Source organism: Tiliqua scincoides, chromosome 8 (assembly GCF_035046505.1).
Source record: "Tiliqua scincoides isolate rTilSci1 chromosome 8, rTilSci1.hap2, whole genome shotgun sequence".
NCBI classification, from domain to species: domain Eukaryota; kingdom Metazoa; phylum Chordata; class Lepidosauria; order Squamata; family Scincidae; genus Tiliqua; species Tiliqua scincoides.
In genome coordinates this window covers 28835602-28850356 of record NC_089828.1, presented here as the reverse complement: position 1 = coordinate 28850356, position 14755 = coordinate 28835602, and the positions used below count along the sequence as shown (strand labels likewise).

At 45.4% G+C, this 14755-nt stretch overlaps 1 protein-coding gene across 1 annotated transcript; it reads right to left on the bottom strand.

Annotated features, from left to right (window-relative positions):
• Positions 1–1499: 1499 nt before the first annotated feature.
• On the bottom strand, positions 1500–9419 carry RSL24D1 (ribosomal L24 domain containing 1). The gene is made up of 6 exons (XM_066635967.1): positions 9258–9419; positions 7150–7263; positions 6286–6358; positions 4428–4491; positions 4000–4085; positions 1500–1874 (listed from the first exon to the last, which is right to left on the bottom strand). The coding sequence occupies exons 1-6, from the start codon at positions 9336–9338 to the stop codon at positions 1801–1803; spliced, it is 492 nt and encodes a 163-aa protein (XP_066492064.1). The 5' UTR covers positions 9339–9419; the 3' UTR covers positions 1500–1800.
• Positions 9420–14755: the final 5336 nt, after the last annotated feature.

Genomic DNA, 14755 nt, shown 5'->3' with positions numbered 1-14755 from the left:
CATAATACCAGAACCAGGGGACATCCACTAAAATTGAGTGTTGGGCAGGTTAGGACAGACAAAAGAAAATATTTCTTTACTCAGTGTGTGGTCAGTCTGTGGAACTCCTTGCCACAGGATGTGGTGCTGGCGTCTAGCCTAGATGCCTTTAAAAGGGGATTGGAAAAGTTTCTGGAGGAAAAATCCATTATGGGGTACAAGCCATGATGTGTATGCGCAACCTCCTGATTTTAGAAATGGGTTATGTCAGAATGCAAGGGAGGGCACCAGGATGAGGTCTCTTGTTATCTGGTGTGCTCCCTGGGGCATTTGGTGGGCCGCTGTGAGATACAGGAAGCTGGACTAGATGGGCCTATGGCCTGATCCAGTGGGGCTGTTCTTATGTTCAAGTGCTCTGGCAGCACAAAAAAATGCTAAGCTGCTTCTGCCTGCCGCACAACAGCTGCAGCTGGTTTCAAAGGGTGGGGGAATGTAAGACTGCTCTGTGATTTTGGAAGAGGACACCATACAGCATGTTGAAAACCTCGACCACGCATTGGCCGATACACACAGGGGCTTCAAACTCATTCCCCAGTTTCCCTCCCTCCCCAAACTAACAAAATTTGACATATGCAAAGGTGTTTTACTTGCGTGATCTATGAAGGCCACATAAGAGTGCCAAGTCTATTTAAAAAGTATACAACAGACATCCTATTACCAGAAACGGCAGCTTACCAAGTCAGCATAAGCCAAGTGAACTGAATTTTTTTTTTTTAAAGCCAATTCATTGGAGCAGCATCTGTTAATATGACAGCCAGGTTATGGGTGATCAGAATGAAAAATGCTTAAGCAGCGGCTGATATCAAACTGAAGGTGCTGGAGCTGAACCTTGGGGACTGAAGGTACAAGATGGAGTGGCAACTACAGGCCATTAAAAATGAAATGTGTTGATGGAACAGAAACAAGGGCTTATGTTCCTTCTGAAGCCTTCCATGCCTTGCTAGTACACAGGGCCATTTCAAAATCTGCACCACCGCTTGCAAGTGGGTGCATATTCCAATCCACCTGGCTGAGTGGTTCAAATTACATTAATGTCCAATAGTCACTGTGTTTAGCAGCTGCCGTCACTAAACATACGGCGCGCATGAACACACAAATCCGCAGGGGGGTAATTTCCTACAAGAAACCAGGCTGGTCTAAGCATGAAATCTTAATTATGAATTGAAAACCTCAATGCAAAGCTGCCACAGGCACTGGGCACCATCTACAGGGAAGCTCCTGCATCGAAGCAAGACTGTGTGACTCATGCCCATTTGATGGCTATATCAGAGCTCCACAGAGTAGGTGGGTGTGAATTGTGACCTCCATTGCAAGTTTCCTTTTTTTACAAGAAAAAACATCATAAGATTGTATGCTGAGTTTTAAGAGTCCCAAGACAACACATACCAGGCATTTCCTCTCAAACCATCTCTTGACTTATTCAATGGTCCCAAAAGGCATTTCAACTCCAGGCACCCAAACATCTGCAACCACATGCTTTATTTGTGACACTGTTGATCTCACTGGGTTTAAATAACAGAGTTACATAAAGGTCTTGTATAAAATGCGCCATCCCCATCGCGGGTATTTCACTACCATGCTTTCTTGCAATTAAGAGCCAATCCGAATGGATGATTTGTAGGGCAGCTTCAACAACTGCCCTGGAAGGGGCTGCAGTGCCAGAGACAGAGCCTGGCATGGACAAAAGTGCCATCATTCCTTTTACTACACATGAATGAAACATCATGCTTGGATGGGTCTCAATACACAGAGAGAAGCATTCTAGGAAACATCTTCCATTTCCACAGCCTCCTGTAACTTCTGGACCATCTTCTCTTCCAGCTGCTTGGCCTTGCCTGAAAAAGAAATTAAAAGGTTGCCTTTTCAGTTCACCAACTTTGATGGAAAGCAAAAAGCAGGTTCCCCATCAGAATTCAAGGAGTGTATGAAATATTTTGGATATTTCCTGCTTTCCACACTGACAGAAAGTGCCAGTCATTCTCAAGTCTGATCCATGCACTATGTCTCCTGTACACACTCCCTGAAGAAACAGATTTCTGCAACACAACCAGTTATTTGGTTTAGCAGCCAAGTAGCTTGCCTTGCTGAATCAGATTTTTTAAAAAGGCCCATTCAGCCAGCATGCAGTTTCCAACAGCAGCCAGACAGTCAGGTGCCCCCGGGAAGCTCCCAAGCAGGACATGAAGTGGCCTTCCCCTGTGCTTCCCCGCAACCACCACTATGCAGTTTGTCAATGTACTGACCTCCATCAGACCCTAGTACCACTTACGATTTCATCAAGAGGTAACCAACACTGTCCCCTCTTGTTGGCTCAATGTCGTTTCAAGGCACAGACCATTCCTTTATGAAATCTGCACCTTTTGTCTTTGTCACAACGGATTCATATTTGCATTTGCCTGAGCAACTGAAGCTGTCCCTATGGGGACATTTCTTGCATTGCCTACAGGAACCTCCCTGTATTTCAGTGTCACTATCAGAGTTGGGTATTATTGTTCCCCCACAAGATGACCTTTTAGGATTCTGCATCTGTAGATGTGTTTCTTTCGAGATACCTTTTCTCATAGATAAATGATTTTTTTTATCCAGACAAAATAGTGTCCCATTTGGTAATCCCTATGGAATCAGGTTTTTGATATGCCAATGACACTGCATGCCCATGACTATGCCTAAAAACACTAAGCTTCCAGGAAGCTAGCATTTGTATTTGCACTCATATTGCGCTGTCTCTCTTGCACAGTCCTATCCACACTCAGTTTTGGTGGAGCTTACTCCTGAGTAAGTATGCAGAAGATTGTAGCCCAAGGCTGCAATCCACTGCCCATGTACCTGGAAGGAAGCCCCATAGAACACGGTGAGTAAATTTCTGGTAAATGTGTAAGATTGCACTGCAAGTGTCTTTGAACATAAATTTTTCCTAAGCCAGTTCATTTTAGAGTTCTCTCTTATTGACTTGCTAGAGATTTATTAGGAAAGTCATTGAAAACAAAACCATCATTACCTTAATGCCTTTATATAAATCTATAGTACGGCCATACTTGAAATTCTATGCAAAGTTCTGGTTGCCGATTCTCAAGCCCACACACACCACACTAGAGCTAGGAAAGTTCAGAAAACAGCAACCAAAACAGGGGGTTGCATAGTACCTGCCCTACAGCGAATGGCTAACGTGTCTGGGGATTTTTAAATGAGAAAAGAGGTGAACAAGAAGGGACATGGTAAAAGTTGATACAACGTTATTCCACTTTCACTGTTTCAGAACTTCAGATCAACCAATGAAACTGTTGGGCTGCAGATTCACAACAGACAACAGGGAGTCTCGATCACATAACACACAATTAACATGGAGTAAGGTGTGCTGCTAAGCCATAAAGCTTAGTTGGCTTTTCAAGGGGATAAGACAAATTCATCATCTCATCAATGGTTATTAAGCATCATGGTGAGATGGAACCTCCATGTTCAGAGGAAGTATATAGCAGCTCAATACTATTGGAGGTATCTGGTTAGCCACCATCAGAAGTAGAACTAAATGGACCTTTGGTCTAATCCTGCAGAACCATTCTTATGCTCACTGGTCACTAAAACCATGAGAAGAGGACATCAATGGAACAGTGAAGAGAAGCAAGTGATGGAGGGCAGCTCTGCAACCTGGTTGTTCCAAAGGTTGTTCCTAAGCCATTCTACTTGGCTACGTCATTTCTCACATTATTGTCAAGCAAGAACTCCCCTAAGTATGCTCAAGGGAATCTAAAGGCAACTCCACCTCCACAAACTTTATTAGTCAAAATTGATCAGACTTATTTGCTAGTGAACTGAGACCAAAGCCTGGAAAGCAACATGTGGCTTACCAGCAGCATTCACAAGTCTTGCTAACTGGTTTTACTTCAAAGGGCTTTTTAGAAATCCTGATGTTCAAAGTTATCCTGCCCCCTCAGCTCCATCCTACCCCACCTCCAGCCTCACCTGCATGTGGAGCCCGGATGAGGTGGATGTTCTGCTTGACCTCCTTGATGTCTTGGGCCTTCTGCAGCTCTTTGCCCTTCTTTAACCTAGGGGTGTGGGACAAGAAAAGAAACACACTTATTCCAAAAATCACATGCAAACAGGACACAGGAGCAAGAGCAGACTGTAAATGTGCATTAGCAGAGCATGTATTTCTTTGCCTGTGAGGCTACTACCTAAGTGGATGGAAATTGCAAGAAAACCATTCTTGACAAAGGAACACAGCAAAGAGCACCTGGACCCTGGGGACTGGAGACAATAACAACCTGCAAAGTCCACCTCACATTTAATCTGCCAGTGCTTTTCATTGCATTTGCCCCCCAGAACACAAAATTAGAACTAAAAGCTCTTCCCAGTCGAAACCCCAAGGGAAAAAAATGCCCACGTACCTGTTCATGATGAATTTGGCTTGCCGCTTTTGTTTGACTTCTTCTACTCTCTTCATTGCATCCACTGGAAAACAAAGATGGGTTAACAACATTAGGAGTTAGCTGCAGAATTATCAACACTTGTTTTGAGCTGCACTCGCATCATGGTCCCTGGAGTTTAAAAGAGTACTGTAAATTCTACATTAAAAAGTGGCTGTAGTATAAGCTGGGAAGCCAGTGGTTCAGAGCTGATGAGGCAGCTTTAGAAAAACCACTCTTGGCCCTCTTCCCCACCTGCCACATGGGAATAATAAGGAAAACCACCTTGAAGGGCTATTGTACAGATTACTGAAAAAGTATGTGAAGCTCAAAAGCTGAAATGCACTATTATTTTGATAGTCAAATCTGCACATGGCAGGATGGGTTGAGTTTGCAGCATTCCAATGGCAATACAGCCAGTGTGGTATAATGGTTACAGCACTGAACTACAAGCCTTGGATTCAAATCCCCACTCAGGCATAATGTGGCCTAAGACTAGTCACTATCACTTAGCCTACCCTCCCTCAAAGGACTGTTGTCCAGATAAAAGGAAGCATAACCAATATATTTCCCCTGGGGGCTGGGGATAAGAATAGGCCCTCAGTTTGCCTGTACTTGTCGTAAGAGGCAACTAAACAGCCACTGGGTAGATGGGACTCGTTAGCCTGGGAAGGGAGCTCATCTGAGAGAAGGAAAACTCTGATCCCAAACCTCCACTGCCTTGTGGCTACATCCAGTTATGGAAAAGGCTTCAGGAGTCAACCTCGAGGCAAAATCCAGAGCTGGAATCCCCGAGGCATTTCATGGCTGAACAGTCACGTTCTGGCAACTCCTGCAACGCTGCTGGAACCAACAGTATTGGCCTCTGCCTTTCCACTGGACCATTTCAGCGACGTGGAGAGGGCGGATTTGCTGCATGGGAAACAGTCTATCCTCCATATCTACTTTACCCAGGCTTCGCGCACTAGAGAGGACACTCTGTTCCAGAACCACCATTCAGAGCGCGATACCATAGTCTTCCGAGACTGAAGGATGCCAACAACCCATATATGCCACCTGGAGTTTAAGGAACTCTACCTCTAAGGAAGGGTAGGAAATAAATCAGAGGGGGATGCTCCACCCCACCTATGTAAAATCATTAAGACATCTGTACAGACCTCTACATTTGGAACCATTGAAAAACCAGGGTTTCCAATTCCTTGGGAGAGAACCATCTGGACACTCAGTCATATAGACAGGGGCTCTCTACAGGCATTCTAATGAATGAGCATGGGTTGCACTGAAACTGGCCACCAGGACGTTGCCACACATGTGTGGATACTGAACATACAAAGAATGTGTGTCTAGAGCTTGTTAGGCAGTAGTGAAGGATGCAAGCAAATGGAAGACTTCCTGCGAGATCTGTCTTGCTAAAATATTTTTTATAAACTGTAACTAACAGCCACAGTATCAATATATATTTGCTATTCTTTGTTTTTCCATCCTTAAATGGATCAGGGTTGGTAAAGAAATTCACATTAGCTATTGAACAAAACCCCTGCTTAGAAAAGTTAAAAATGCAGACTGACATGCAGGTACAGAAAAGCTGCCTCTTTCAGAAAAGAAAAGAAAAAGCCCAATGTGCGCCACTAGGTTACAGGCAGACTTCGCTAAACAAAAAAAAAATTACTTTGTTTCCAGAGTACAGGACTCCACCGCACACCATTTGAAAATGCTGATGCAAAAATCACAGGCACCTTTACATGTAACATCCTGCTAACTGCCAAGTTGTAACAAGAAGAGAAGCGTTACATATGCAAGTGTCAAGTTGTTTAGAAATTCTCGCCATCTATGAACATACCTGTTTTATTCCAAAGCTCTCGCTGGTATTTCACAGGTTCATTTCTCCGTTTCTCAAATTCAAATGAATTATCCTGAGTAGATAAAAGCAGAGGAATTAATATGGCAGAACTCAGCAGGTCTCCTAAGGATTTGTCAACTTTGCATATTAGTCAAGAGAAAGCAGGCATGTCCAATAAAAGAAGTTCCAGTTGGTCAGCACTACAAACCGGGATCAGAAAATGAACTTTCTTCCTCCAATAGTGAATAATGGACACCGTCCCATCATCCACCTATGAAACCCACCTCAACAATGAGCCCCTAGAAACACACAATGTGATTATTAATTATTATTATTAATAGTAGTATGTTTATTCCACACTTCTAGAATAAGCTGACCAAGGTAATGATGTCACCACAAAGGGATGTGATTACTGTATGTACAGTGGGAAGCTGCAACCACAATGTACAGCTTCCTATATAAAAATGTAGGAAGCCGCTTTATATCAAGTCAGGCCATTGGTCCACTTAGCTCAGTATCATGTAACTGAGTGCTGGTCACTCTTTAGGGTTTTAAGGTAGGAAGGTCTCCTACCCCTCCCTAGAGATGTTGCCAGAGACTGAACCTGGGAGTTTCTGCATGCAAAGCAGCTACTCTACCACTGAGCTATGGCCCTTCCCCTCACTGCTCACATTTTCTCTTTTCTCTTCTCCATATCCATTACACCCATACCTGCCAAAAAAAGAGAACTGTACACTTCATGCATCCAACACACTGGATTCTAGACAGAAATAACATCCACGCAAAAAAAAAAAAAAGTCCCTCTTTTAAAATAGCATTAAGCTCCATGGTGCACTACATTGCACCCCTAAAGAGCACACTTACCACTGTTAATTCTTTTCCAGATGCTTTCCGGAAAGCTTTTGTCCATCTGACCTTCCTGGGATTTCTCTTCTTTTTGAAGTTTTTGTGGCATTTTGATTTGCAGAACCGAAACACCTGCAAGGCAATAGAGCCAATGCAACAGCTTTAGAGGCTGGAATGCTCTATCTGATCCACAAAGGACAATCCTATGGGTACCACCAAATGCCTGCTCCATCTCCCAGAATAGAGAGAAAGAGAGACTAGTCTGGTAAGACTAGCCTGGCACGTCAAAGGAACCAGATAATTTCTCTAGTTTTTAGGAAAATACTTCCTGCACAAGGAAACTTGAAGAAACAGAAATAATTATTTGTAAACTGTGATCAATCATTTTTCTGAGTCAATACAATACTGTACGGTTCCCAGATAGAATGAAATGCATGTTACATTTTCTTTGGGTGGCAGCAGTGGGGAACCCTGAGTCCTTCCTGTGGAGTGAATGATCATCCCACCCCATACTGAGTTTTTGATTTGATTGACCAGTAATCCAGATTACATACCTGCTCCATTGCAGCTGAGACACTACCTACTCTTACAAGGCAAAACTTGGTTTTCCTACTATGTAGTAGGTGGGAAGAGGCACTTTTTGGCCACACATCCCATCTTGCCTCAAATGATAAGAAAATACAAGAGTCCCATGGGACAGCTATCCAGCCCTGAGCATGAATCTGCCTGTCGGGGGGGGGGGGCATAAAAACGTGGAAATTTCCTGCTATCCTGGGGTGTTTTTCACTGGTCCTGCTCTCGAGCCTTCGGTAGGAGTCTGGCAGCCAGAGATCCAGGTGGAGACCGAGCAGACCACAAGAACAGTCCCGCTGGATCAGGCCAAGGCCCATCTAGTTCAGCTTCCTGAATCTCACAGTGGCCTACCAGATGTCTCAGGGAGCACACAAGGCAACAAGAGACCTGCATTCTGGTGCCCACCCTTGCATTCTGAGACACCCTTCTTCTAAAACCAGGAGGTTGCACATACCCATCATGGCTTGTAACCTATGATGGACTTTTTCTCCATAAATCTGCCCAGTTCCCTTTTAAAGGCATCCAGGCCAGATGCCATCACCACATCCTGTGGCAAGGAGTTCCACAGACAAATCACACGCTGGGTAAATACATACAGTATTTTCTTTTGTCTGTGCGAACTCTCCCAATGCTCAATTTTAATGGGTGTCCCCTCGTTCTGGTGCTGTGTGAGGGGGAAAAGAACATCCCCCTATCCACTCTATCCATCACCACATCCTGTGGCAGGGAGTTCCACAGACCAATCACATGCTGGATAAATACATGTTTTCTTTTGTCTGTCCGAACTCTCCCAACACTCAATTTTAGTGGATGTCACATGATTCTGGTGTGGTGCGAGAGGGAAAAGAACACCCCCTTATAACGCTCTATCTGTCACACATCCCTTGGCAGGGAGTTCCACAGACCAATCACACACTGGGCAAGTACATATTTTCTTTCGTCTGTCCTAACTCTCCCAACACTCAAATTTAGTATATGTCACATGGTTCTGGTGTGGTGTGAGAGGAAAAAAAGCAACCCCCTTATCTGAGAGGCAAAAAGAACACACCCTTATCTGGTCTATCCGTCAAACATCCCGTGGCAGGGAGTTCCACAGACCAATCACACTCTCCCAATGCTCAGTGGATGCCCCCTGGTGCTGGCGTTGTGTGTGACGGCACTCAGGCCAGGTGCCATCCACACATCCTGTGGCAGGGAGTTCCAAAGACCAATCACATGCTGGGTGAAGGAATATATTCTTTTGTCTGTCCACACTCTCCCAACGCTCAGTAGATGCCCCCTAGTGCTGGTGTGTGTGATGGCACCTAGGCCAGATGCCATCCCCACATCATGTGGCAGGGAGTTCCACAGGCTAATGACACCCTGGGCAAAGAGACCTCTTGTTCTGTGTGCTCTGTGAAGCAGCCAGACGGAAAGGCACAAGGAGGGGAAGCCAAGGAAGAGCTTCACCGGCTTGGCTCCTGCCTGCCAAGCAGCTTCGCCAGAGACGGGAGGGAAAGCTCCCCCCAGTCCAGCCCAGCCCAGCCCAGCCCACGTTCGCCCCCCCCCCCGACCTTGCAGTCGTTGCGCACGAAGAGCATGCCGTGGCCCGGGTAGACCGGGCCGGAGCAGAAGTAGCACTTCTCCACGCGCATCTCCTCGCCTGGGGACGGCCAGCCACAAGCGAAGGAAGACGAAAGGAAGGCCCAAGCGAGGTCTAGACCGGAAGTCCCATCTCGCTGCCTTTCCTGTCTCCTAGAGCGTCCCCTCCAGGAGAGCGAGACTGGGGAGCAGCGCCCTCTGTCTGTCGGAGTGCTGCAAAGCGCCTGCAGCGCTCAGGGCAGGGAGGCAGCCTCTGGGGAGGCTTCCCCTCTCAGGGATGCACCTGAACCAGTTTTGGTCCCTCCAGCATGTTACAGGTGGAAAGCAGGGGCGTGCAGTGGGTGGGGAGGCAAGTGAGGCAGAGCCTCCTCACTGGGTCCTTCAAAAAGCAGTGCAGCCACTGTGTGAGTACTCAGGTACGTGGACTGGGTGGGGAGGCAGGTGAGGCAGAGCCTCCCCACTGGAGTCCTTCAAAAAGTGCCACCACTGTGTGAGGTGTTGGACATGCAATGGGTGGGGAGGCAGTTGAGGCAGAGCCTCCCCACCGGAGTCCTTCGAAAAGCAGCACCACTGCCGTGTGAGGTGCCCAAGTCCTCACAACCCACACGCTCTGCACGTGGGTTGAGAGGACTTGGGCACCTCACACGGTAGCGGCACTGCTTTTCGAAGGACTCCGGTGGGGAGGCTCTGCCTCACCTGCCTCCCCACCCACTGCAAGCCCCTGTTGGAAAGAGCACCAAGTTTGCAGCACCTCCCTTTTCATCCAGACCCAGAGTAAGAACTTTTTGGCCTCCCCTTGTATTGTAAGAACCGTCTCAAGAAATTTGAATATAATTACCCTAAACTAAAATAACAAACCCCGATGTGGGGAAAGTGCAGTCAGTTCACCTTATCCGTTAGAGTTAGTTTCCCGGAAGACCTAGTGCAGAGGTGTCAAACTCATTTCCTACAGTGGACCAAATAGCATTCATGACTCCTGCTGAGGGCCGGAAGTGATGTCATTAGGCAGAAAGTGATGTCATTAAATGGATCAAAACCAAAAACAAGCACTTTTTCTCACTTAGGAACTCATTAGCTGCAAATGACAGAAGAGAAAACACACAAAGCTTAATCATATTTCAAGTTATGGGAGAGCCCATAACTCTCCCATTTGGGCTGCATTTTCAGCCGTAACACCCCAGCACTGCTCAGAAGCTGAGAGACTGAGGGCTGGATAAAAAGCTTCCATGGGCTGTATCTGGCCCCTGGGCCTTGTGTTTGACACCCCTGACCTAGTGGATGCCGAATTAGTGGATATTGAATCATTGAGCCTATGGGGAAAATGGGCTTAGGTTGTCAGGGGCTCTTTTCACCATGCACTCTATGAACTTCATAAACCTGAATTTTAAGTTTAAGTCTGTGGGTGATAGGGAGGACTCATCCACATCTCCAACATCTGATGCTTCTTCCTCTGCACTGGATATCCAAGAATGCACTGACAGTTGTCACGAAGCTAATGGCGGTTTCTCTGTACTGGCTATTCCCTCGATTTGTTGAAAGTTGCCGGTCCAGCAATGAGGCCTCAGAGATCAGCAGTGTGTAGAGGTTGCTTCACCTGTTCTCCTCCACCTATCTCTTGGCTCCTTCTCTTGGCTTGTTCCTGCACCAGAGGAACCCTCAGGTAGCCTTGTCATCATCAGCCTCTCATCATTGTCAGGGTTGTGAAGGTTCAGCTGGAGTCCCCAAGATGGTGGGGCAATTATGGAAGTGGACACATATGTGTCCGATAATTCTCCACAGGCCAATACCAATGTCCGTTTGATGCAGAAAATTGACCCAATCCAGACTGTATTATCAGATAATGAGAACAGTGTTGCCAATAACAAGAGCTAAGTGGCAATTCTGCCTCTCACAGATAGGTAAAGAGAACCTATCATATAAAGAGACTTATAAAGAGAACTGAATGTAAATCTGAGGAGGTTTACAGATTCAGCTCCCCACAGATCCAGCTCACTTGCCTTATTTGTAAGCTGAACTGCAAAGCTGTGGCACTCATCCAGTTTTTGCCAAGCTGGTGTGGAAGTTCTGAAAAGCCTTACCTGGCAGAGATCTAACCTCATCTTCTCTCACTCCTTGGATTAGAAACGCAGAGGGGAACAGAATGGAGGAAGTGTGGAGGTGAAAAAGAATCACCAGATGCTCTAGCCCACTACTCTTCTCTCTTCCATGCTTCATTGTCTGTCTTATTGAATTCAAAGAAGTAGGATGAATGGAAGTTGGTGCCCCCACCAATCCACTGGCTGAAGTAACTATCTCAGAGTCTCAGGAATGAGCTGGCCTTGGTAACTCAAGAACATAAATCCTGCAGTGCACCAGGAATAAGGAGCCACCTCTGGTTACTTCAGAACTTTCTCATAATGGTGGAGGAGGCCAGTTCTAATGCCACAAGATAGACACAGGAACTGGGCCAACACAGAGCTTCCTTGTCATCTCTGGCCAGGGCAGCATCAGACAGGAGATTGTGGACAAGTGCAGACCTTGAGCTGGTCAAAATGCATTTATTAGTGGCCACAACCCTTCAGTTCAGAAGATTCCCATCCAACTCCTGAATCTGCACCAGTTCCTGATCTCTGCTAAAAATAAGTCAAAGACACCAAAGCCTGCTATAATTCATTTTTAATAAAGATATCTTTTTTGTGGCAGTACAAAGAGATAAATTTTCCTTTTATATAGTTCTGTAAATACATACAGGTCAAAATATGGCAGTTTCAGCCTTTCAGTATCAAATCTAAAACATTTCTCCGGACCAAGGGAAATGTACCAGTGCCGTTCCAGCAGTCAAGTCACACAGTAATTTGTTTTTCAAGGAACTGTTTTGGATTTTAGCCTTGAACTAATGCCCATTGAATAAACAGGTGGCAGAGTTCCAAGGCTTCCCATCCAAGGTGATATTTCATTTTACAAACAGCTTTGTCAAGCTTTGCTGTGCTGCTCGTTTCACTACAGTTGGGTACTTTAAGTGGCGCTCACGAGTAATAAGTCAACCCTAAGACATGCTTCTTAGGCAGTTGCAAATACAGTATCTGAGTGCAATGTTTCCATGTTCACACACACTCTTAGAGTCCCATATTGATCAATGTTCTGCTCCATTTTTGTTTTCAAAAGTAAGGCCTGGAAGGAGAAGTGGTGGAGCGGGTAGGATGACAGAGGCAGGTTCCCCGCCAATCTTCCACTTGGGGCAACTGCTGCAATAGGCCTCATGGATGAATGCCTCTGCTGAACATGAGGTCAGCTAAATAGGACACTGGCCAATGGGCCCATAGGGCTCTTAGGAAGCCCCTGGCAGCCTGCAGACAGCAGCACCACAAGTCACTCAACTTAGCAGCTTCAATCTCACTGATATTTCTAGCCCTTTTCATTTGCAGCTGGGCTTCCTCAGAAGCCTTTGCAATAATGCAGAAGCCCATTCACCAGAGGGCAGGAGAGATGACAACATGGCAAATTGCTTTGTCCTTTTCTAGTGATTACCCTGATTATTCCTTCCTCAGAGATAAGGAAAACCAAAGCTGACCATATTGGCTGCTAGGGAGGGTGGGAAGAGGAAGTCCTTGGGTAGGCACTTCATTTTCCTTTTGTCCTTCAGTGGTCAATGTGGCTGGATCCAGCAATACTTCCCAGCATCAAGGCCACTGCCAGAAAGCAAGTTGGGGGCAACTGCAATCCCCTGATAAGGTGAGACCCAAGCTTGAGAAGGGGAAGAAAACTGGGGGAGGCACAACCTGGAGGGCTTGTGCATGCATGCTTTGTACACCGGTATGTTGGCACCAACCTTGTGGCAGAGTTCCAACAACTACCCTTAAACCCCACTGAGCCACATTTCCGACAAACAAGGGTTGCTGTTGTGCTTTTGGCTCCTAAATTGCAGGATACTGCAATGTGATTACTCTTAGCTACCAAACATTTACTGTCCTTTGGCTTCTAATACAGTACATTCAGATATATTTATTCAAAATTTGCTGAAGGGCACTATCTGGTTGTGAAACAATCTGTGGAATGGGATGATCAGAATTGCAAGAGAGTTTATCTAAAGAAGTGGACCACAGTCATGACAACTTAGGCAGAATTATGTGAATTAGTTAGTCTTTAAGGTGCTACAAAACCCTCTGTTTTAAATAAGCACTTTTTGAAGCTTTGTAAAGAGATTGACTACAATCCTGTGAAGCACAAATGTATGAACTTTTTAAACAAACATGGATTCATCAGTTCCTGAATCAGGGTTGCAAAACAGCGTTGCTTTTTAAGATCAGACAAGGTTGGTCCAAGGCCTCTCTCAGCACCCAAGATAGTGCACCAAATTCTGCCCCTTCCCAAAAATCAGAGGCTTAGCAACAGCCACTTCTGCTACACCTCCTGCTCCCTGGATTTGAAAAAGAAGAGGAAAATGGAACAGAAGAGGAAATGTGGAGGAGAAGAGAGGAGAGGAGTAGTGGGCTAGAATGTCAGAGACACTAACTCTCCACTGTCCTCCCCTCCATGCTTCGGCTCTATTCTCTTCCTCTTTCGCAAACCCATGGAGCAGGACGATTGGTACAGCCAAGTGGGCAGTAGCCACTCCTTGCCATTGTGGTCTCTCAAGTGACCATAGCAGATGGTCTCATGGATGGGCTGGCCCTGAACTCAGGCCAGTCAGGACACCATGTGGCAGCTTGGTGGTGGGACTGATATATTAGGAAGGGAGCTGCACAACATTTTGCTTCTGTAGTGATGACACTGATAAACACATTTGACGTGAAGACTTTTTGACAACATATTTAGAAATGTATGAACATTTAACTGCTCAGAAAAAATATTCAATGGGCACATCGTGATGAAGGGGGAAAAAAGATAGACATTCACATCTCCCTTTGCACATTCTTCATTGAATTGAAAAAAAAGGGAACTGAGTAAGCGTCATGTGTTGCTCTCATTCACTTCAAGCATACACAGAAGATGCTCCTATTGTATGTCCAATTCAAAATACTGATTCTGCCTGATAATCCATCAGAGAATAAATTAATTGATCTAGACATTTGGATTACACATAAGCAAAAGCAAACCTTCTGCATAATAGCAACAAGTGACGTGAATTCTACTGGGACAAACAAGACACAAAGAGACACCAGGTGTATAAACTGAGAGGTGTTAATTAACAAGACAGACCTCACCAACGAGAGAATCAGTAATAACGTTTTCGGTCCAATTGTGAAGGAGATTTTCCAAACGTACGCTGGGGACAAAGAAATTTAGCGCAAAGCATTAGCTTGCCCTATATTCCTGTCAAAAAAAAATGAGAAAGTTTGCAGATGACACTTATGTATTTATGCATATATATGCACACACTTATCTCATCTATTTAGGATGGTCATTCAGGATCAGCATTCAAGCAATATTAAGCCGGAAGGACAGACCAGCTTAGTATTCCTATAAAAATTTGTTTATAATTTATTTGGTG

Bases quoted from the DNA above. Each gene is read 5' to 3' on its own strand.
- RSL24D1 (XM_066635967.1), bottom strand. From the start codon at position 9,338: ATGCGCGTGGAGAAGTGCTACTTCTGCTCCGGCCCGGTCTACCCGGGC. The intron at 7,264-9,257 runs GTCGGGGGGGGG...ATTGCCTTGCAG, and splicing joins TCGTGCGCAACGACTGCAAG to GTGTTTCGGTTCTGCAAATC. The intron at 4,086-4,427 runs GTACGTGGGCAT...CCACACCCCTAG, and splicing joins GCCAAATTCATCATGAACAG to GTTAAAGAAGGGCAAAGAGC.